We start from the raw sequence: 25,148 nt of genomic DNA, 5'->3' as shown, positions 1-25,148 counted from the left end.
TCGCGACAGGCGACCCTGCAGCGTGGGACCTTGGATTTTAAGCATGCCTTGTTTAATGATTTGCACTGCTCTCTCCGCCTGACCGTTGGAGGCCGGCTTGAACGGTGCCGTCTTGACGTGATTTATGCCGCGGTCAATTATAAAGTCATGGAATTCTGTGCTGGTGAAGCACGGACCATTTTCACTGACCAATATGTCAGGGATTCCGTACGTTGCAAACATGGTTGCGAGGCTCTCCACAGTGGTGGAGGTTGTGCTCGGGTTTAAAATGGTGCATTCGATCCACTTTGAAAATGCATCTACAACTACGAGGAACATTTTGCCGATGAATGGGCCCGCATAGTCTACGTGCACCCGCGACCACGGTTTGGTGGGCCAGGGGCTCAGTGGATCCTCCCTGAGGGCATTGCTGAGTTGGACACAAATGGTGCACCTTCAGACGCAGAGCTCCAGGTCTGCGTCAATACCAGGCCACCAGATGTGGGATCTGGCTTATGGCCTTCATGAGAACAATCCCCGGGTGCTCGCGGTGGAGCTCCCGGACAAATGCCTCTCTGCCTTGCAGAGGCATGACTACTCGGCTGCCCCACATCAGGCAGTCTGCTTGTTGTGATAGCTCATGTATGCGCCTGTGAAAGGGTTTTAATTCCTCGGGGCAGGCATCACGAGCCTCTGCCCAGTCACCGGTTAGGACACATCTTTTTACTAAGGATAACGTGGGGTCGCTGGCCGTCCAGGCTCTGATTTGGCGAGTCGTCATGGGCGAACCTGTGGACTCAAAGGCATTGATTGCCATGACTATCTCACAGTCCTGTTCGTCAGACCCTTCCGTGGTCGCCAGGGGTAGCCTGCTGAGCGCGTCGGCACAGTTGTCTGTGCCTGGTCTGTGCCTTATGGTATAGTCGTAGGACGCCAGCATGAGTGCTCACTGTTGAATTCGCGCCGAGGCGTTGGCGTTTATTGCCTTGCTCTCGGATAGGAGGGACGTGAGGGGCTTGTGGTCGGTTTCTAACGCGAGCTTGGCCCCGAAAAGGTATTGGTGCATCTTTTTAACTCCGTACATGCACGCGAGCGCCTCCTTCTCTACCATTCCGTACCCGTGCTCCGCCTGCAAAAGTGATCTGGAGGCATAAGCTATGGGTTGTAATTTACCCGCATTATTGACATGTTGCAAAACGCACCCGACCCCATACGCTGACGCATCGCATGTGAGAACTAGCTTTTTACCTGGGTCAAAGAAAGTCAAAACACTGTTGGAACACAGAAGGTTGCGTGTCTTATTGAAGGCGCGTTCCTGGGCGTCCCCCCAAAAACAATCGCACCCCTTCCTGAGTAGCACATGGAAGAGGCTCCAGCAGCGTGCTTAAGTTCTGCATAAAGTTCCCAAAGTAATTGAGTAGCCCGAGAAAGGCGCGCAGTTCTGAGACATTCCGGGGCCTGGGTGCCCGGCGAATTGCTTCTGTTTTGGACTCTGTTGGGCGGATTCCATCAGCGGCAATCCTTCTGCCCAAAAATTCAACCTCGGGTGCGAGAAACAGGCACTTGGATTTCTTGACTCGGAGGCCGACCCGATCCAACCACTTTAGAACTTCCTCCAAATTACGGAGATGGGAGTCGTTGTCCCTGCCCGTGATAAGTATGTCGTCTTGAAATACAACCGTCCCCGGGATGGACTTGAGCAGACTCTCCATGTTGCGCTGGAATATGGCAGCTGCTGACCTGATGCCGAATGGGCATCGATTGTACATGAAAAGGCCTCGATGTGTGTTGATGGTGGTGAGTAGCTTGGATTCCTCGGTCAATTCTTGCGTCCTATGCGCAGATGTGAGGTCTAATTTTGAGAAAAGTTTACCTCCAGCCAATGTGGCAAATAAGTCCTCCGCTCTGGGCAGCGGGTACTGGTCCTGTAGGGAGACTCTGTTTATGGTAGATTTGTAGTCCCCACAGATTCGTACGGATCCATCAGGCTTCATGACTGGGACGATGGGACTTGCCCAGTCGCTAAATTCCACAGGTGATATAATGCCTTCCCGCAGAAGCCTGTCTAGTTTGTGTTCAATCTTTTCCCTCATCACATAGGGTACAGCTCTGGCCTTGTGATGGACTGGTCTAGCATCCTGTGTGATGTAGATTTTGACTTTGGCCCCTTTGAAAGTGCCCACACCTGGCTGAAAGAGATGTTCAAATCGCTTTATAACTGTTGAGCAGGAGGTCCGTTCCTCTAATGACATGGCATGGACATCATCCCATTTCCAGTTTAGTTTTGCCAGCCAGCTTCTCCCCAGCAGTGCTGGGAGGTCTCCGGGGACAATCCACAGGGGAAGTCGGTTCACTGTCCCTTTGTGTGTGACAGAGAGCATGGCGCTGCCGAGGACTGGTATGATTTCTTTGGTTATAGGTCCTTAGTGTGGTGTCGACCCTTGTGAGTTTTGGTCTGTCTCTTTTATGCGGCCACAGTTGATCAAATTGTTGAGCGCTCATGAGAGATTGACTCGCTCCCGTATCCAGCTCCATGTTGACAGATATCCCGTTGAGTAGGACCCTCATCATTATAGGAGGCGTCCTGTTGTAGGAGCAGCGGCCATTGATCGTGTTGACCCGCTGTTCACCGGTGTCCCGGGTACTGTCCCCGCCATCTTCTGGTCCGCTTTCCGACCCATCCGATTCGTATACCAGCCGAGCTGCCATTTTTTTGCACATGCGGGCCAAATGCCCTGTATATTCACAATTTCTGCAAACAGCCTGCTGAAATCGACATCCCCTTGCCGAGTGCCCACCCCCACACCTCCAGCACAGACCTGTTCCATTGTTCAAAGAGTTCCCAAAGAATGAGCTGCATCTGGCTGATCTCTCTTGAGCTTCTCTCAGTTTCTAGTTGATTGCTCGCATTGTGGGTTGATGAGGTGTGAACGGCCGTTCCTGTAGCCTTTGATGGCTTCTGCTTGCTGTTGAGAACCTGTTCTTCCGGTTTTGTCTATGTGTGGGGGTAGCAGCTTGTTTAGTGCTGTGAACTTCTTGTTCCAATATTTCATTAGTTGTCGTACCTGCATTGTAAATCAACCTCGTTTCTTCTTCCCCGACCAAGAATGTCTGTGCAACCAGTGCTGCTGCCTCTAAGGCCAGGTTCTTGGTCTCTATGAGATTTCGGAATATGCCTGCGTGGCCTATTATTTCAATGAAAAAATCTCTCAGCATTTCTTTCCTCAGTTCATCGGAGAACTCACATAAACTAGTCAACCTCCGAAGTTCCGCCACGAAGTCAGGTATGCTCTGGCCCACACAGTGTCTGTAGTTGTAGAACCTGTGTCTGGTCATGGGTAGGCTGCTCGCTGGCTTCAGGTGGTCTCTTACCAGTGTGCTCAATTCTTCAAACGACTTGCTTGCTGGTTTCTCGGGTGCCAACAGATCCTTCATTAAAGCGTATGTTTTCGAGCCACAGCTGGTCAAGAGATGGGCTCTTCTCTTGTCTGCCTTATCGTCGCCTAACCAGTCTTTGGTTACAAAGCTTTGCTGGAGCCTTTCTTTAAAGTCCTCCCAATTGTCTCCCGCCTTGTACTTTTCATCTGATCCGTTGTTCGCCATTCTGTGGATTCTGTAATCCCGTAACCCATCGCCACTGTAAAGTCTTGTCCCCTCAGTACAGATTCACACGAGGCATGTAGTGAAGTCAAGGTCACTCTGGACCTGCACCTTTATTTCACAGCTCTGGAATGCTGCCTTGCCTGAGACCTGTCCTTATATACCTGTCTCTTGCAAGTGCACCCCTGGTGGTCAGCTATGCTGGTGGTTACAGGTCATATCTTATTACAGTCATGTATAGCATGTTAAGATAGTTATTTATAATAATGTAAGATACATGACACTCACATCTGTCTTAAGGCTCATTATTTACTCCATTACTTTTTTATTTGTATTAAATCCAACAAGTTCCTCCCCTTCACTTATTTTTAGGTTCTCTTGTACCACTGACATTTTGTCCTCTTCCTCTACTGTGAAAACAGATACAAGTATTCATTTTACAAGTCTGATATTTTTCTATTGCCCATTATGTTCTCACATGCTTCTGTCTTTAATGGACCCACATTCCCCTTTACCATTCTCTTTCTCATAAAATATTTATAGAACTATGACTGTTAGCTTTGATATCCCTTGCAAGTTTTGTTCCCACATTACTTATTTGTACGTCTTATTACTTTGTGTCCCTTTGTTGTTTTATAGCTCTCCCCATCTGCTGGGTTTCCACTTTTCTTTTTGTCAGTCTTTTCATTTAATTTGATACTGTTTCTTCTGTTGCTTAACTGCACAAGTGGCGCGTTTGCCATTTATGGTTTTGTATTGTATTTATTTGAATACTTCCCACCGTTTGTACGTTTACCCATCAACAATTTAGCCCAGGCTGTGGCCAATTTATTTCTCATACTTTAAACTTTGGCTTACTTAAATTTATAACCTTGGTTTATGACTTCCCCCTTCTCCCTCTCAAACGAAGTTTCAAATTCAGTCATATTATGGCCACTTTCCCTTACCATCAGATTGTTAACTAATTCTGGTTCGTTAGGCTCATAACTAAATCTAGTATGGCATGTTCCCTTATCGTTTCTAAGACAAATTGTTCCAGAAAGCTGTTGCAGATACATTGTAGAAACTCAATGCCTTTATTTGAGTAGTTCTGCTTCCCACAGTTAATGTGAACATTAATATCTCCCATTCTAACCACATTGTTTCTGCTATGTTTTTCCCTGAACTCCGTACTTGTGAATTTCCCCCCACTTCACCACTACTGCCAGGAGGTCTGTTGACAACTCCCACCAGAGTTTTGCATCCTTTGCTGTTGGTTCTACCCATCGTACTTCCACTGACTGATCACCCTTGCTGAAATCCTTCCTTTCTTCTCCTTGTGTCTGTTATCAACATTGCTACTCTTGGACCTTTCCCAATTTCTCTGTCCTTACTAAAATCCTGTAGCCTGGACTATTTAGCTCCCCAACACGCCCAGGTTATAGCCGGATCTCTATAATGGCTGCTACATCATATCCGCTAAGTTGAGTTTCTGCTCCCAAATCATTTGTTTTATTTCTTATGCGAGATGCATTCATGCATCTTATTTGGATAACTGTCCCCACCCTGTCCATATGCCCTGACGGTGTATGAAAAGTTCTTATTTGTTATCACTCCTGCTTTATTTTTGACAGGTTTGTTGTTACTTCCTATAACCTATTCTGTTCCTGGAATATTTCTGTTATCTTTCTAACATTTTGTACTTTGGCCTTTGCTCTTGTCTCTTTTTCCTTACTATTATTTCCACAGACCCTCCCCCTCCCTCTTATTGCCAGTTAGGAGTGAAATTTTGCAGCTTTTTTTTTTACACACACGTGAGTGGAAATCTGAAAGTCTCCCCCTGTGGATGCTGAGTCAATTGAAATTTTCAACACTGGGTTCATTACATTTTTGTTAGATAAGGGGATGGAGAAAAGGCAGATAGAGTTGAGGTACTGATCGGCCATGATCTGATTGAATGGTGGACTCCTATTCTTGTGTTTGAGGATTTAGTATCCCATCTCATCTGAAGGCCGACATCACGTGGCTAAACCTCCAGGAATCTCTCCGACCACAGTTGGCACCCCTAATTGTAACACATGATGATTTAGCTGAAATTAGCATCGACAAAATACTGTCAAAGGAGATGGGAAATATTCAGGCTGGGGCAGTGAAAATAAAAACACAGTGGATGGGGCATGGGATAGAAGGACATTTCAATGAGAAAATAGGATAGCAGAAATTTTAATGAGAATATCAAGAAATAGCATAAGGATCAATGTTCCAAAAAATTGGAGTCACGATTGAGTAACGTGTGTGTGAAAACATTCAAAACAAAAAAAACTTAGAGTTAGTGTTATCTCTGTAACCTTGTTTATATACTCTGTACATCCCTTGGAGTCCCAAGGGATCCTAGAGTCCCTTGGGAGCGCAGGTATTTAAGGAGGCCTCACAGGTTGGAGAGGCACTCTGGAGACCTGCAATAAAAGACTGCAGTCACACTTTACTTTGAACTTGGTGTTCAGTCTGACTCTTTCTTCATATATAACAGTTAGAAGTAGTAGTAACAATGGAGGGATATTATATGCTAGCTAGAACAGAGATGTGACCTAAGTTTAGATAGGACTGCGAACAATGTTCCTGTTTTTAATGTTTTCAAGAAAGATTGGGAGGTGAAAAGTGGAGTTAAGGAATATACAAGTGGTCAGTGTTAGAGGGACACAGAGTTTGGGGGAGAAGGTTGCAGAGATGGGGTGGTGCCGAGACCATTAAGGGATTTAAACGCAAGTATGAGAATTTAAAATTTGAGGTGTTAGACCACTGGGTGATGATGGGAGAGTGGGACTTCATACATGATAGGAATATTTATTTTCCTCGGTACTCCTGTTTCACCTTGGAGAGGATATTTGTATTCACCTCTCGTTGAAATAGTACTTTTTTGATGTAATTGAAGGAGTTAAGCATATCACTATAACTAGTCAGTGCTCGCTTCAGCTACCACTTCCTGTTCGGATCCCTGTCTTGTTTCCGTTCTTCCACCAACACTGAGATTGCAGTCGTTAAAGTTGCCAGCAATCTTCTTTGTGTGATTGCATTATCCCCCTCCTTGTCATTCAATACACTTGGCCACTCAATCCACCTTCTCCACCTCCGATCTCCAATCCACCTCCTCTGCTCCATGGATCATCTACATGGTACTGTGCTCTTGTGCTTCCCTCCTACCTGTTCCAATGTAGTCAGCCCTTCACCTGCACTGACTTTCCCTCCCAGTGATCTCCAGGGTGGCCGAGTTCCAGCTTTGGTTCCCTCTTATGTTCTGTCTACACACTGTTGGTGTTGACATTATGTAAAGCATGAAAGAAAGAAAGATTTGCATTTATATAGCGCCTTTCATGACCACCGGATGCCTCAAAGCACTTTACAGCTAATGAAGTACTTTTGGAGTCTAGTCACTGTTGTAATGTGGGAAACACGGCAGTCAATTTGCGCACAGCAAGCTCCCACAAACAGCAATGTGATAATGACCAGATAATCTGTTTTTTTCCATATTTTGATTGAGGGACAAATATTGGCCAGGGCCCCAGGAGTAAGAACATAAAAAAATAGGAGCAGGAGTAGGCTATATGGCCCCTCGAGCCTGCTCTGCCATTTAATACGATCAGGGTTGATCTGATCATGGACTCAGCTCCACTTCCCTGCCCGCTCCCCATAACCCCTTATTCCCTTATCGGTTAAGAAACTATCTATCTCTGTCTTAAATGTATTCAATGACCCAGCTTCCACAGCTCTCTGCATCCACCCTGTCGAGCCCCCTCATAATCTTAAATGCTTCAATAAGATCACCTCTCATTCTTCTGAATTTCAATGAGTAGAGGCCCAATCTACTCAACCTTTCCTCATAAGCCAACCCTCTCATCTCCGGAATTAACCTAGTGAACCTTCTCTGAACTGCCTCCAAAGCAAGAATATACTTTCTTAAATATGGAAACCAAAACTGTACGCAGTATTCCAGGTGTGGCCTCACCGATACCTTGTATAACTGTAGCAAGACTTCCCCGGTTTTATACTCCATTCCCTTTGCAATAAAGGCCAAGATTCCATTAGCCTTCCTGAACCTGCATACTAACCTTTTGTATTTCATGCATCAGGACCCCGCTGTACTGCAGCACTTTGCAATTTTTCTCTATGTAAATAATAACTTGCTCTTTGATCTTTTTTTTTGGCATAACCTCACACTTTCTAACATTATACTCCATCTGCCAAATTTTTGCCCAGTCACTTATGTCCTTTTGCATGTTTTTTGTGTCCTCTTCACACACTGCTTTTCCTCCCATCTTTGTATCATCAGCAAACTTGGCTACGTTATGTTCTACCCTTCATCCAAGTCATTAATATAGATTGTAAATAGTTGGGGTCCCAGCACTGATCCCTGCAGCACCCCACTAGTTACTGATTGCCAACCTGAAAATGAACCATTTATCCCGACTCTGTTTTCTGTTAGTTGGCCAATCCTCTATCCATGCTAACTACCCTGCTCTTCGAAATAGTGCCATGGGATCTTTTACGCCCACCAGAGAGGGCAGACGGGGCCTCGCTTTCATGTCTCATCTGAAAGACGGCACCTCCGACAGTGCTGCACTCCCTCAGCCTAGATTTATTTATGTGCTCAAGTTCCTGGAGTGGGACTTGAACCCACAACCTTCTAACTCAGAGGTGAGAGTGACACAGTTGACTCCCAGGGATCAGCTTCCTTGCATATTTTAATACCCAGCTTTACACTTCAATCACCAACATCAAGTGCAACAGTTGCTGTCATAACCAATGTTTTTTTTCGGCATCTTGTTAAACTAAAACTTTCTTGAGCTTAACATTGGCAAAACCATCCTACCGAGATTTGTAACCAAGTGCCAAATTCTACCTGACTTCCGTGCATTCAGGCTGAACGTGCACAACCTTTTGTATCCTGTCTGACCCTGAGCTCAGTTTTAAAACTTATATCCATTCCTTTGCCTAAACTATCTCTTTCCACTTCCATATTATTGTCACCTCTGATCCTACCTCAACCCCACCACTGCTGATTTATCCATCCATGCTTTTGTCAGGCTTGACTTCTCCAGTGCTCTCCTTACTGCCTGCATATTGTCCATTCCAATTTATCAATCATCCCTGACTTCCTGTTTCCAGTAGACTAATTTTAAAATCCTCTAATCTAAAGGAGCAAGCCTTAAATCTCTCTGTGGTCTTGCCCCACCCTACCTTTGCAAGCACCTCCGACTCTACACCCCAGCTTCTGACTCTAGCCTACTGTGCAGCCCCTCCCTTCGCTTCACTACTCTCAGTACAGCCTTCCCTACTCTGCACTCTGGAACTCTTCCTAAACTCTGTCTTGCTACATCTCGACCCACCTTTCGGAAGATTTTGAGAAGGCTTCTATTCAACCACACTTTTGGTCACTTCCCCTCATACTTTCCCTTAGTCCCTATCCTTACTATCCCTGTCGCACGTTGTGAGGTGCCTTGGACCGTTGTTTCTATGTGAGGATACCATGCAAGTGCAATTTGTTTTTAGAAGAGCCATCAATAAGTTTTTCATCAGACTTTCTTCTGTGTTCATTGACTGACACACATGCAGGAGATTACTAAGGGAGGTTTTCTGCTACTGACGCGATGTAGACTTTCTTGTCAAGTTGTTGGGGCAAAGCTGGCCAACAGCACAGTGAAGTGACTGACCTAATTTTCGATGGTTAGTGTATTTGAATATTCATCGCTGTTTGTGCAAGGAGCAAGCCTAATGGGGGATTTAGAACATCTGGCCACGCCAAGCTCTCCCACAAACTTAACAGCTCTTTCTTTCCATTTCGTGCATATCCATACCTCAGGAGGACCCGTCTTTTAGATACAGTGAACAATGCCTCATCACTCATTACTTGTAAGGGCATGTGACACAAGTTATTGTAGAACAGCCTAACTGCATGATGCACTAAGCTTACTATGCAGGTTGTGCATATGTCTCTGCGTAAGCTTCTTCCACTTCCAGTATCTTGAGACTACTTTTCTGCTTGTAAAACAAGATGGTACATTGAGGGTCCCACCTCAGCCTGCAGAAAGATGTGCCCAGGTTTCTCTGCCGAGATTTATGGACACGTATATTTGAGTAACAAGAGGTCAGGTGCAGGCAGACCTCTTCGTAATCATTACTCAGCAGCTCCTCCTCGTCGTCAGGCTCTCCAAGGGCAAGAGGAATACCAATCCCATCCAGTGCGAGCTGTTTCCATTCAGTCGGTAACACCCTTGGAATGGCAGGTGGTGAGAGTGGGGTCGGGGATGGAGAAAAGCTTTAAATAAATGCACCTTAAAAAAAGGCAGCAAAACCAAATCCACTAGGCTTTTTAAAAAAAAAAAAGATTTTAAAACTTCATTGTCACCTTTAGGAACCCAAGTTATGAAGCCCCGAGAAGTCAGGTTGCAAGTGCACTCGCTTTATACAGCCTTGTAGTGTCGATGTTGAATTTTGGGTGGAAATATCAGAAGATGTAGGGGAGTCTACATACATTTCAAACCTTTAATGGGAGTCTCACATTCCCACAGTTCAAGATTCCTGATTCCAAATGGAAAATACCAAGCCTAATGCACTGGGGGTATTTCTGACACTCAGTCAGCACTGAAATGTCTGCCTTCACCAGTATGTTGGAGTGCAATATCTCCCTTGATATTCCTGTTTGTGTTTTGATGAAATGAAGGGATGCAACCCTCTCTGTGAAAGAGGTACCTTTGAGCGCGACAAGACATCTTGCCTTTTAACATGCAGAAAGAATAAACCAAGTCCTTCGAAGATAATTTTCAGTAGAAGAGAAGCTGTAAACTATTTATTTACAACAACAGCTTGTATTTATATAGCCCCTTTAACGTAGTGAAACGTCCCAAGGCGATTCACAGGAGTATTATGTGATAAAAATTTGTCACTGAGCCGCATAAATAGAAATTATTGCAGGTGACTAAAAGCTTGGTCAAAGAGGTATGTTTTAAGGAGCGTCATGAAGTAGGAAACAGAGAGGCGTAGAGGTTTAGGCAGGGAGTTCAAGAGCTTGGGGCCTAGTTATCAGCAGGCACGGCCACCAATGGTTGAGTGATTATAATCAGGGATGCTCAGGAGGGCAGAATTCGAGGAGCGCAGACACCTCTGTGTGGGCTACGGCGCTGTTTAACCGAAAGCCAATGTCGGTCAACGGGCACAGGGGTGATGGGTGAGCGGGACTTGGTTCGAGTTAGGACATGGGAAGCTGAGTTTTGCATCACTTTCTAGTTTATGTTGGGTAGAATGTGTGAGGTCAGCCCAGGAGCGCATTGGAATGGACAAGTCTAGAGGTAACAAAGGTATGGATGAGGGCTTCAGCAGCAGATGAGCTGAGGCAAGGGCAGAGACGGGTGATGTTATGGAGATGGAGATAGGCGGTCTTGGTTATGCTGCAGATATGTGGTTAAAAGCTCATTTCAGGGTCAAGTATGACACCACAGTTGCGAGCAGTGTGGTTCAGCCTCAGACCGAAGTTAAAGGGAGGGATGGAGTCAGTGGCTAGGTAACTATATTAACGACTTGGAAGAAAGGACTGAGTATAATGTAGCCGAGTTTGCTGACGATACAAAGATGGGAAGAAAAGCAATGTGTGAAGAAGACACAAACAGTCTGCAAAAGGACATAGACATGCTAAGTGAGTGGGCAACAATTTGGCAAATGGAGTATAATGTTGGAAAGTGTGAGGTCATGCACTTTGGCAGAAAAAAATCAAAGAGCAAGTTATTATTTAAATGCAGAAAGATTGCAAAGTGCCGCAGTACAGTGGGACCTGGGAGTACTTGTGCATGAAACACAAGGATAGTATGCAGGTACAGCAAGTGATCAAGAAGGCCAATGGTACCTTGGCCTTTATTGCAAAGGGGATGGAGTAACGGGTAAGGGGATGGAAAAGCGGGTAACATAGAAACATAGAAAATAGATGCAGGAGTAGGCCATTCGGCCCTTCGAGCCTGCACCGCCATTCAATAAGATCATGGCTGATCATTCCCTCAGTACCCCTTTCCTGCTTTCTCTCCATACCCCTTGATCCCCTTGGCCATAAGGGCCATATCTAACTCCCTCTTGAATATATCCAATGAACTGGCATCAACAGCTCTCTGCGGCAGGGGATTCCATAGGTTAACAACTCTCTGAGTGAAGAAGTTTCTTCTCATCTCAGTCCTGAATGGCCTACCCCTTATCCTTAGACTATGCCCCCTGGTTCTGGACTTCCCCAACATCGGGAACATTCTTCCCGCATCTAACCTGCCCAGTTCCGTCAGAAACTTGTACGTTTCTGTGAGATCCCCTCTCATTCTTCTCAACGCCAGTGAATAAAGGCACAGTTGATCCAATCTCTCCTCATATGACAGTCCAGCCAGCCCTGGAATCAGTCTGGTGAACCTTCACTGCACTCCCTCAATAGCAAGAATGTCCTTCCTCAGATTAGGAGACCAAAACTGAACACAATATTCCAGGTGAGGCCTCACTCAGGCCCTGTACAACTGCAGTAAGACCTCCCTACTCCTGTATTTAAATCCCCTAGCTATGAAGGCCAACATACCATTTGCCTTCTTCACCACCTGCTGTACCTGCATGCCCACTTTCAATGACTGATGAACCATGACACCCAGGTCTCGTTGCACCTCCCTATTTCCTAATCCCCCGCCATTCAGATAATCTGCCGCCTTGTTTTTGCCCCCAAAGTGGATAACCTCACATTTATCCACATTATACTGCCTCTGCCATGTATTTGCCCACTCGCCTAACCTGTCCAAGTCACCCTGCAGCCTCTTTGCGTCCTCCTCACAGCTCACACCGCCATCCAGTTTAGTGTCATCAGCAAACTTGGAGATATTACACTCAATTCCATCATCTAAATCATTAATATATATTGTAAAGAGCTGGGGTCTCAGCACTGAGCCCTGCGCCACTCCACTAGTCACTGCCTGCCATTCTGAAAAGGACCCGTTTACCCCGACTCTCTGCTTCCTGTCTGCCAACCAGTTCTCTATCCATGTCGGTACATTACCCCAATATCATGTGCTTTGATTTTGCACACCAATCTCTTGTGTGGGACCTTGTCAAAAACCTTTTAAGTCCAAGTACACCACATCCACCGGTTCTCCCTTGTCCACTCTACTAGTTACATCCTCAAAAAATTCCAGAAGATTTGTCAAACATGATTTCCCTTTCATAAATCCTTGCTGACTTGGACCGATCCTATCACTGCTTTCCAAATGTGCTGCTATTTCATCCTTAATGATTGATTCCAACATTTTCCCCCACTACTGATGTCAGGCTAACCGGTTTATAATTACCCGTTTTCTCTCTCCCTCCTTTTTTAAAAAGTGGTATTACATTAGCAACCCTCCAATCCATAGGAACTGATCCTGAGTCGATAGACTGCTGGAAAATGATCACCAATGCATCCACTATTTTTAGGGCCACTTCCTTAAGTACTCTGGGATGTAGACTATCGGGCCCTGGGGATTTATCAGCCTTCAATCTCATCAATTTCCCCAAACACAATTTCCCGACAAATCAGGATATCCTTCAGTTCCTCCTTCTCACTGGTCCCTTAGTACATCCGGAAGGTTATTTGTGTCTTCCTTTGTGAATACAGAACCGAAGTACTTGTTCAATTGGTCTGCCATTTCTTTGTTCCCCATTATAAATTCACCCGAATCCGACTGCAAGGGACCTATGTCTGTCTTCACTAATCTTTTTCTCTTCACATATCTATACAAGCTTGTGCAGTCAGTTTTTACGTTTCCGGCAAGCTTCCTCTCGTACACTATTTTCCCCTTCTTAATTAAACCCTTTGTCCTCCTCTGCTGAATTCTAAATTTCTCCCAGTCTTCCGGTTTGCTGCTTTTTCTGGCTAATTTGTATGCCTCTTCCTTGAATTTAACACTATCCTTAATTTCCCTTGTTAGCCACAGTTGAGCCACCTTCCCTGTTTTATTTTTACTCCAGACAGGGATGTACAAATTGTTGAAGTTCATCCATATGATCTTTAAAGGTTTGCCATTGCCTATTCACCGTCAACCCTTTAAGTATCATTTGCCAGTCTAATCTAGCCAATTCACGCCTCATACCATCAAAGTTACCTTTCCTTAAGTTCAGGACCCTAGTTTCCGAATTAACTTTGTCACTCTCCATCTTAACAAGGAATTCTACCATATTATGGTCACTCTTCCCCAAGGGGCCTCGCACAACAAGATTGCTAATTAGTCCTTTCTCATTACACATCACCCAGTCTAGGATGGCCAGCCCTAGTTAGTTCCTCGACATATTGGTCGAGAAAACCATCCCTAATACACTCCAGGAAATCCTCCTCCACCACATTGCTACCAGTTAGATTAGCCCAATCAATATGTAGGTTAAAGTCGCCCATGATTACTGCTGTATCTTTATTGCACACATCCCTTATTTCTTGTTTGTCTTGCTGCAGCTATATCGGGTGTTGGTGAGGCCACACTTGGAATAATGCGTGCAGTTTTGGTTTCCATATTTATGAAAGGATATACTTGCTTTGGAGGCAGTTCAGAGAAGGTTCACTAGGTTGATTCTGGGGATGAGGGGGTTGACTTATGAGGAAAGGTTGAGTAGGTTGGGCCTCTACATATTGGAATTCAGAAGAATGAAAGGTGATCTTATCGAAATGTATAAGATTATGAGGGGGCTTGACAAGGTGGATGCAGAGAGGATGTTTCCACTGATTGGGGAGACTAGCACTAGAGGGCATGATCTTAGAATAAGGGGCCACTCATTTAAAAGTGAGATAAGGAGAAATTTCTTCTGAGGGTTGTAAATTTGTGGAATTCGCTGCCTCAGTGAGCTGTGGAAGCTGGGTCATTGAATAAATTTAAGACAGAAATAGACAGTTTCTTAAACGTTAAGGGGTTATGGGGAGCGGGCGGGAAAGTGGAGCTGAGTCCATGATCGAATCAGCCATGATATTGAATGGCGGAGCAGGCCTACTCCTGTTCCTATTTCGTACGTTCTTACGTTCTTATGTAACTGAGTTTGTGGCGGGGACTGAAAACAATGGCCACCTCTCCAAGATAGAACCAGGCCTACGAATTATGTGGTAGAGAACTTCCTTTCAGAAAGATACACAAGAATTTCCAAAGGAACAGATATGATCATCCCACCTGGTCTGTTCCTGGAAGATCATTATTATTTTATTCAGTGTTGAGTGAGCCTTGTGCAGGATAACTGCTGCCTCTCATAGGTGCTGGCCATTAGATTTCTATAGCCCAAATCCACATGATTTGACTTGATACATGTGCAGGCTTGTAGCTGTTTGGATTTGTGTACTTTTATGAGTCAGCATGATGTAATGCTTATGGTGCATTTTCGTGATTCTGGGAATGCATTATTTCTTCAAACACAAGTTAATAATGGAGTTAAAATTTAAAACAGTACAATGGAAGAAAAATACAACTAATTAGGGCCGGATTTTCAGCTTTTGTGGTTTCTCGGCGAAAGCGGTAGCGATATGTGAAACTTATCGTTTTCGCTGCGCTACCATTTTTAGGCCGAACTTTCGACCTTTCCGATCGATAAGGGAGGCGTTGCACAAACATTCACGGTGCAAAACGCGAGTTTCGGCAACTTTAGTCCGGGGCCGGGAGCGCTGCGAGAGAGGCCTTTGAAGGGGGGGGCGAATGAAAAAAAATTCCAGAAACATTTACAAGGTACCTAACGATCTCATCACTGCAAAAAAGTTTTAAAAAATTAAACTTTAACTTTTGCATGTTTTCATACTTCCTGCTGCTGGCAGGGCTGCACCGACAGGTTTGACCTGTCGCTATTCTGGGCGCAGCGTGCGGGTTGGGAGAGAGCCGAAAGTCCGACGCAATCCGCATCATTACACGTCGGCGCGCCTCTCCCCGGCGGTACTTGGAAGCGCCACCGCAAACGGGTACCTGAGGATCCCGCCCGGGCTTTGCGACCGGGTTTTCGCCGCGGAGGGTCAAATCACAGCGAAATCCCGGTCGCAAACCTGCCGAAAATCCGGCCCAACTTGGAATACTAAAACTTCATATTTGGGAAAAGGTATTCGGATCATATTCGAACTTTGAATCTGATTTGTCCTAAGTAGCTGAAAGTGTACAAATGTAATGACCAACAAGAGAAGGGTATGCCATGTTCACTGATATAATTAAAGTTTTCAATAAATCGTTGTAATTTTGGGATTATTACAGGAGCTTGCTAGTATTGCTACTGTGGTCCTTTTTAAGGCAGCCAGTCACTGATCTTAAATCAGTGTTCTGATCAAATACCCACAGGTAAACCTACTCACTCCTTTTCATGGAATATGTTTGTTTTGCTGCTGCAGGTACTCCTTCTTTCTTGGATGCTTTGGGAGCTAATGGTACCACCAATATTCAAAGTTCAGTAACAGGAGTCACAGGAAACAAGAGAAAATTTATAGATGACAGACGGGACCAACCTTTTGATAAGAGACTACGGTTCAGTGTGAGACAAACAGAAAGTGCCTACCGATACAGGGATATTGTTGTCAGGAAACAAGACGGGTTTACACACATTTTACTCTCCACCAAGTCATCGGAAAATAATTCCTTAAATCCAGAGGTGAGTAACCTGTGTTTTCTTTATGTTAACTTTGTCTGAAGAACAGCAAAGCCATTCTTCAAATGCTGGTGCTTGCTCATTTCAGTATTTTCTAGCTCGGTGAGATTAGTGTACTTAATCAAACGTCATTTCTTTGAAATGAATTACAAGTTGAAAGAAACAAGTTGCATCTGCATTTCTAGTTGTAAGTTTCTGATGCCGAGTCTTTTCCTTATGCAACTTAAAATATACCAGAAATGTGTCGTTTTGGATTCCTTTTAAGGAAATATACATGAGTGACAAGAAAGATGCCATGGGGCACACGAGCCTGAAGGCCGAGTGATATCTGTTTCGTTATTTGGTTTTGTGCACCACCTGAAGGCCAAACTGTGGTACTGCAATGTTAATTAAAAACATTTGTGTGCCTGAATGTTTAGCAGCTCAGTTCCTCCTCGGAAATCCTTGTGCTTAATTGTTGCACTAAATGTTGAATTGACATAACTATGCAGTTTGTACATCTTGTCATTTGTCGTACAGAAACAATCAAATGGAATTTAAACACACCAAGTATAAATATCCCCTGGCCATCTGATACTTGGCTTTGAATAATGTCCGTGTGTGTGTGTTGGACTTTTGAGCATCTGGCTAAAGTATTGCAAATTATTAAAGAACCAAAGCCACTGTAATCATAATTCAATTTTGTATTTATTCCTCTGAATTTCCTCAAATTAAATGTTCCTATAAAAAGGAAGAAACGTTTCTATAAGGTTTTACTATATGCTTTCTTCTCCTTCCCTCCCCCCCTAAATGTAACCGATATTTATATACACATGCAGACATTTGGCGCAGTTGTGTCATTTATATTGTATCTCTCTCTCTATCTTGTATTTAAATCCCTTAATGGCCTTTGATCACCTTCTCTCTGTCACCTCCTTCACTCGAAATCTCCGATTCTGGCTTCTCGTGCCATTCCCCCCGCCCCTTTCGTCTCAGCATTGTTGGCACTGCATTCTAAAATTGCCTCTCTAAACCCCTCCATCTCCACTGCTAAGACTCTCCTTAAAACCCATCTCTTTGGTCAAGCTTTTATTCACCCCTCTTAATAATGCCTTCTTCGGCTCAGCATCCATTTTTATCCGATTATTCTTCTGTGAAGTGGCTTGGGATGTTATTTTACATTGTAAGTGCTATATAAATGCAGGTTGTTGTATCGTCCTTGGATAGTTATTTGAAATCTTAGCCCACTTTACAGTTGGTGCACTGGACAATGTTGTGATTTACTGGTTCAGTTCTGTTTATTTTCTCTGTCTCAGCTGAACATGTTCTGTTTATAAAATTAAACGCAATAAATTCCATGTCATTCTGAAGATTCTATTTTATAAATACATTTTGCTTTTACTGTCACTATCACTGAGAAATGTCATGGATTTGTATCCAGTTGTCCATTTCTCAATCCTTTTATTAAAAAAAAAATTGGGCAGTTCTTCTGAATTTCCTCTGAAATTAAAATTTACTATTTTTTGTCTATCACCTCAGTAATTTGAGAATACTTTAAAGGCTTTACAAAAGTTCAGCATATAAGCCTACTTTCTTTGTCTCTCCATTCCTCCTTGTACGTGGGATCATTCCAATTCAGCTTCTAGTAAAATGGCTGGAATACTTGTTTTCAATGTTACAAATGTTTTAATTTACACTGGATAATTGTTCCATTCCGTCAGATTTTATTTTCATGTGCATGCATGTTCTTTCATAAGTCTCCTCCTGCCTCCTTGTTTTTCCCATTTTCATTCTTGTTTCTCACTCGCCTGTCTTTGTTAATGTTCAATATCCCCATTTTAAAAAGGTGTTTGATATAGTGCTTAATAGGAGAATTAAGGCAGATAATAATGGGAATGTAAGCTTATGAAGTTGGTTAAAGGATAGAAAACTGAGTGCTGGTTCATGGATATTTTCCACTCTGAACCCCAATGGTCAGTGTGGAGACCATTGCTTTTCTCAATATATGTAAATAACGTGGACTTGGGGTTTAGGGGACACCACATTAAAATTTGCATACATCACAAAATTACGGAGCGCGACTAAAGAGGACTGAATGCAACTTCAGAAGGCATAGACAGGTTAGTAGATTGCACAGATAGATGTCTGATTAAATAAAAAGGTTAAGGAGGACTAATAGAGGTATTCAAAATTAAGACAGGTCTTAAGAAAGTAAATCGGAGTAAAAACTATTTCCAGTGGTTAGTGAGTCATTAGTTAGAGGCGATAAATTAAAGATCATCACTAAAAGAATAAAGGGATAGATTAGGAGAATATATTTTTTTTGTGGAGGATTTGAGGGCAGGGAATGTCCTACCAGAAATGGTGGTGAAGCAGAATTCATTGTAATAGTATTGTAAAGGGAAGTGGATAAATATTTGTGGGGAAAAAAAGTTTTTAAAAAGAAACGAGGAAAGTGCAAGACTGAGTGCATAGCTCTTTCAGAGAGCTGGAAGGGGCCGAATGGCCTCCTTTGCTGTAAAATTCCCCATGTCCCTTGTGCCTTCCATGCCTCCCCACATCACTCTCACTTCATCTGCTCCATTTTTTTCAATCTCTACCTATAAATGGCACCTCAGTTCTGCTCTCACTGACATTGAGTGACCCCTTTCTATCCTGCAGTATGAAATAAGTCTGTTCTCACTAGAGAATAAAGCATTTTCACATTGCACAGGAGAGTGCCTTACAGAACTGAGGTCAAAGTGGCATCAGATATGGGCGTCTTTATAAAGGTAGCAGCACAAAGATTTCTCCTGGGAGAGAGAGAGAAAAATGAGGTGGTATTTCCGCCTATGATCCAGATTTGTTTTCAAATACATTTGTAATCAAAACTCTAAAGCACTCTATTTTTAGCATAATTAATATTAAAGCATTTAGAAACAACGAATAACCTTTCCCATGCAGCTCGAGCTTTATGGAATGTTAATTGGGACAAGAATTGATTCTCAGTATATTGACTTCGGTGCAGAGCAAGCCTGCAGTGTTTGCTTACAATCTGAAGTGAATCATACTGTTTTGCCAAGCAGACTATGTTGTTATGAATATTCTAATTGCACCAATGTTTTGATGTGGTAAAGCTTCACTGTGAATGCTTCAGGGCTCAATGATTTTTTTTTTGTAAAGTTCTTGCTGAGGTATTTGGGGTGGGGGGGTGGGGAGGTGTTGGAGGGGGGCGGGGTGGGGGGTGGGGAGGTGTTGGAGGGGGGCGGGGTGGGGGGGTGGGGAGGTGTTGGAGGGGGGCGGGGTGGGGGGGCGGGGTGGGGGGGGGGGTGCTGAATAAGCCGCAGCACAGAGTTGTGAGCTTGTACAGTTGTCACATTTATCCAGGGGATGAGAAGATTTTTTTGGGGTGTTTCACCTCTTGTTAGATTATTGAATGTTTTAGTCTTGTTATTTTATTGTAGTTTTTTTTTCTTTCTCTTGCTTTTTATGCCTTATTGTTGTGAAATGTTTACATATTTCAAGAACAAAAGAGGAAAGCCAGAAATGTTTTGATTAGCTTCACAATTTTATATCCAACCTTTGTTTTTAAATGTGTGCCAAGGCCTGCTTTAAAAATCTCTGTCAAGTTTCCTTCCTTCTAACAAATGATCATGTTTAGTAGCCCGACTGACTTCCATTGAATCAGTTTTGTGTTGTGTATATTTTGCAGTTATCATGATTTTTCCCTCCTGTTACGAAATAGAATAATGTGGCCCTACCAAAGATCAAGTAGTGATGCATCAATGAGCTCAAATTATAATCGTATGGTAGTCTTTAAAAATAAAACCTCCTTCCTCTGATCTGACCCTAGGCAATCCTATTAATAGACAATTAATAGACAAATGCTCAGTGGAGATCAGAGGTGGGGAAGAATGAGACTCTAAAGTAAATTCTAAGGAGGTAGAGATTTTGGATTTTCTCCACTGAGTACACACACGGCTCAGCAGATATTAGGAATGCAATACTATATCAGACCTTTTTTGGCTCTCGAGTTGAATCTTGCTTGGGAGTTGAGTAACAGCAATGTGAGATTGTCCAGAGATACCACAAGTAAAATAGACATCAGAAGTTTCACTGATTGTACATTTACACACTGAGCTATGTAGTGTGATGCTGAGCCACAAAACAGATACTACTTTTGTTTGCTATAACTGAAGGTTGGTGTTGGGGTAAAAAGAAGACTTCTCTTCTTCAAGGTGGACTCTCTGAAATAAGGAATCGACACCCGCCCGTATAGTGACCACAAAATCACTCAGACGAAACCTTGGTTCAACCGATCTTTATTCAAGCATATGCAGGGGAAGAGTTCAGGAATGAACCTTCAAAGCACAGAGGCTCTACATGCACAGTTATACAGCTTTTGAGGTGTGCACCCCTCCTACAACACTTTCTATGACCACCGGTTGGTCTACAGCTCATCAGCAGAGCTTCATTGATTTGTTGACCCTTATCAGACTGGCTGCTGAATGGTTTCCCAACCTTTCCATCTCCCATCATATGTCAGCCTTCTGGAATGTGTTATTCTACAGTGTCAACCTTGCCTCAGTTTCTCATGGCGTGTTGTTTAACCTTGCTTCCCATGGCTTGGTGTGCACCTGGTTTCTTTTCAGCCAAAACTATCCCTTTCCCATGAGTGCAGTTGCTGCTACAATCTATGTTTCCAGACAGCTTACTCCCTACTGTCCTTGATAGGTGTTGTTTCCTTAAATGTACTAAATATGTAAGTTTCCATTTTATGTTATACAGCCATTTTATATCATTTGTAAGTGAGCTTTACATACATAAGCGAGTTTTACATACAATCTGTCAATAGGCGATATATTACAATCCCTACCTTGAAGTGGAGGAACTCCCGACTCATCACAAACTTCTAATACTGATAAGCCCTTTAATCTGGACCATTTTATGTTCCGATCAATTCACTATCTTCAGTATCCACTTTGGTGACCATCTGTCTGCCACTTTGGTGACAATACTTTACCCCCTTACAGTTGGTATTACTTTGCCTGCATATACTGATACTTTTCAGATTCGGTCAGAACTTTTGCTGCTTTAAGAAAAAAAAACAGCTTTAGACTTGGGCATGAATTTTCCAATGGCACTCCTTCTATTCCTTTGTTTTGAAGAGGAGGAGGAGATGGAAGAGACAAGATTTCAGGCACTTAGTGAGGCTGCACAAAAAGTATTTGTTTCCTCGACATACACATCAGCTCAACAAAGTTTACAAGCATAGATGGTCTTGGGTCTTCTCTGCCTATAACTACCTCAGAAGGCTACATTTCTCACCAGAAAACTTCTTCAGCTGAAGACCTGCAACCATTTTCCACCAGGAAAACAGCGCTGCCTATACCAATCACGATCATCATTGTCTTGAATTTCTTTGCAACTGGATCCTTCCAGGCAACATCTGGAGACCTTTGCTACATCAGTCAAACAGTAGCTCACCATTGTATCAAGGAGGTGACTGATTCTCTCTTCAGGCATGTTGGGCAGTTCATTTCCTTCCCAGTGAAACCAGAGAACAAAAATATAGAGCTGCCCAGTTCTACAGGCTGTTAGATTCGCTCCATCATAAGGCCAGAAGTGGGGATGTTCGCTGATGATTGCACAATGTTCAGTTTCATTTGCAACTCCCAATAATGAAGCAGTCCGTGCTCACATGCAACAAGACCTGGGCGATATTCAGGCTTGGGCTGATAAGTAGCAAGTAACATTTGTGCCAGGCAATGACTGTTTCCAACAAGAGAGAGCCTTAACCACCGCCCCTTGACATTCAACAGCATTAGCATCGCCAAATCCCCCACCATCAACATCCTGAGTGGTCACCATTGACCAGAACTTAACTGGACCAGCCACATAAATACTGTGGCAGCATGAGCAGGTCAGAGGCTGGGTATTCTGCAGCAGGTATCAACTCCTGACACCCAAAGCTTTTCCACCATCTACAAGGCATAAGTCAGGAGTGTGATGGAATACTCTCCACTTGCCTGGATGAGTGCCGCTCCAACAACACTAAAGAGGCTTGACACCATCCAGGACAAAGCACCCCGTTTAATTGGTACCCCATCCACCACCTTAAACATTCACTTCCTCCATCACTGGTGCAATGTGGCTGCAGTGTGTACCATCTACAAGATGTACTGCAGCAACTCGCCAAGGCTTCTTCATCAGCACCTCCCGAACCCACGACCTCTACCACCTACAAGGGCAGCAGGCACAAGGGAACACCATCACCTGCAAGTTCCCCTCCAAGTCACACACCATCCTGACTTGGAAGCATATCGCTGTTCCTTCTTCGTCGCTGTGTCAAAATCCTGGAATTCCCTCCCTAACAGCACACCGACTGCAGCGGTTCAGGAAGACGGCTCACCGTCACCTTCTCGAGGGCAATTCGGAATGGGCAATAAATGCTGCCCACATCCCAAGAACAATTTTTTTTTTTTAAATGGTGCAAGAAGTAATTGACAGAATACATCAAAGCCCAATATGACAACCCCCTCAATTTGATGAAAAGGAAAGTCTTTCATTCCATTAATGTGTCGCTGTGGTAATTGCCTCATCATGTACGAGAATGCCTGCTAACCACGAAGCTGCCTTAGCAGTTTCATCATGTGCCTATCCACCATGCCAGCCCTGAGCAGACGATAAGCATTCTGAAGTCTCATTTTTAGATGCCTAGATAAATCATGTGGAGCCCTGCAACACAGCATAACTCTCTGGGAGGAATGTCTTTTTGTGTCTCCTTTCTCCCCCCCTCCCCCACCCCCAACCCCCCCGATCATCAACTGGACAGCTGTGTCTCTTTGTTTCTCTGGTTCCACTGGGGCGGAAATGAGCTTTCCAGCATGTCCTGCAATACAGCACAACCAGAGTGTCCAGGATTATTGTAGTTTGCTGCGTACTACATAACATTGTGTTGAAGAAAAGCTTCCTGCTTCTGGCATCTAAAGTTGATAGGGGTTGAGGGGTGGAAGGAGGGACAGCAAAGAACCTCCCTCCCACAACATGAGGGTGTACAGGAAAGAGAGGATGTGGAGCCTAGCCAGCAGCCAGAGAAAGGAAGACACTTGGAGCCCAGTACTTACAACAAATAAAAGTTGGCACATAAAAGAAAGCCACTTCACAAGGTTATTTGATGGCAAAGACATCAGCCTATTCCCTTGCCATCATCCAAGTTCCAAAAGTCAGAAACTCCCTTTACAGAAGAACAGATCCTCTTTCTCACTAGTATTCAGTGCCTCACCTGAAGAAAACCTTGTTACGCTAATTACTTCCTCCTGCGTGAGTGTTTGTTGTGATGCTTGCACAGGTCGGATGCAATGACAGAATTGATGAAGTGACAGAAATTGGGGTTCTGAATGTGCTGGCAGATTCCATTTTGGAAGTACCAGGATTGTCATTGGAATGGCTGACTTCTACCTCCAAGGAACTCCCTTCACTGGAAACACAAGAAAGCTTATTTAGCTGTGTAAACAGTGACATTCCACCTTAAAGAAATAGCAGCTAGGTGTAAGGACGTTGCAGTACATTAAGAAAGCATATGAAGCTGACGTTACCTCTGCTGAGCACTTCCCAACTTTACCCACCTTTTTCTACCTTGCCCTCCAACTCTGCTATCTCCCAAACCTCTCCCGTCCTGCTTGCCTATGATTTCCAGTGTCTCCTTTTCCTGTGGAGTATTAAGTGATGGTTCTCCTCCATTGATTGCATTTCTCTAGGATGGTTATGTGCCAGCTTTTCCTTTGAAAGACAGCTATGTTGAAGGCGTGTGAGGGCACAGACACCTTTCCCCCATACGAGTGCCTGCATCCCATCATCATCATCATCCTAGGCAGACCCTCGAAATCAACTTGCTTCCAATCCTAAAGTGAGTTCTTTGGTAGCTGAATAGTCCAACACGAGAGCCACAGACCCTGTCACAGGTGGGACAGATATTTGTCGGGGGAAGCAGGAGGTACCACACACACTTTCCGCTGCCCGCGCCTGACCTCTTCACGCTCGCAGCGTTGAGATTCGAGGAGCTCAATGCCCTCCCGGATGCACTTTCTTCACCTAGGACGGTCTTTGGTCAGGGTCTCTCAGGTGTCAGTGGTGATGTCGCACTTCACCAAGGAGGCTTTGAGAGTGTCCTTGTAACGTTTCCGCTGCCCACCTTTGGCTCGTTTACCATGTTGGAGCTCCGCGTAGAGCAATTGCTTAGGGAGTCTTGTGTCTGGCATGCGAACTAAGTGGCCTGCCCAGCGAAGCTGATCGAGAGTGGTTCGTGCTTCAATGCTGGGGATGTTAACCTGGTCGAGGACACTGATGTTGGTGCGTCTGTCCTCCCAGGGGATTTGCAGGATCTTGCGGAGACATCGTTGGTGATATATCTCCAGCGACTTGATGTGTCTTCTGTACATTGTCCATGCCTCTGATCGATACAGGAGGGCGGGTATTACTACTGCCCTGTAGACCATGAGCTTGGTGGTAGGTTTGAGGGCCTGGTCTTCGAACACTCTTTTCCTCAGGCGGCCGAAGGCTGCACTGGCACACTGGAGGCGATGTTGAATCTCCACATCAATGTCTGCCTTTGTTGACAAAGGCTCCCGAGGTATGGGAAGTGGTCCACGTTGTCGAGGGCCACGCCGTGAATCTTGATGACTGGGGTGCAGTGCTGTGCAGCAAGGACAGGCTGGTGGAGGACCTTTGTCTTACGGATGTTAAGCGTGAGGCTCATGCTTTCATATGCCTCGGTGAATACATCGACTATATCCTGGAGTTCAGCCTCAGAATGTGCGCAGACGCAGGCGTCGTCCGCATACTGCAGTTCAACGACAGAGATTTGGGTGATCTTGGACTGGCCTGGAGGGTGGCGTACATTAAACAGCTTCCCACTGGTTCTGTAGTTTAGTTCCACTCCAGCGGGGAGCTGGTTGACAATGAGGTGGAGCATGGCAGCGAGGAAGATTGAGAAG

General features: G+C 44.4%; 1 protein-coding gene across 1 annotated transcript in view; it reads left to right on the top strand.

Annotated features, from left to right (window-relative positions):
• cdyl (chromodomain protein, Y-like) overlaps positions 1-25,148 on the top strand; it is a 277,192-nt gene that overhangs the window by 225,979 nt on the left and 26,065 nt on the right. Inside the window, exon 3 of the mRNA XM_070880370.1 lies at positions 15,941-16,197. Coding sequence (XP_070736471.1) covers positions 15,941-16,197 — 257 coding nt within the window. The remainder of the gene's footprint in view (positions 1-15,940; positions 16,198-25,148) is intronic.

This window comes from Pristiophorus japonicus, chromosome 5 (assembly GCF_044704955.1).
Source record: "Pristiophorus japonicus isolate sPriJap1 chromosome 5, sPriJap1.hap1, whole genome shotgun sequence".
Taxonomy (NCBI): Eukaryota; Metazoa; Chordata; class Chondrichthyes; family Pristiophoridae; genus Pristiophorus; species Pristiophorus japonicus.
The sequence above is the reverse complement of the archived record's forward strand: the minus strand, read 5'-3'. Positions and strand labels throughout refer to the sequence as shown.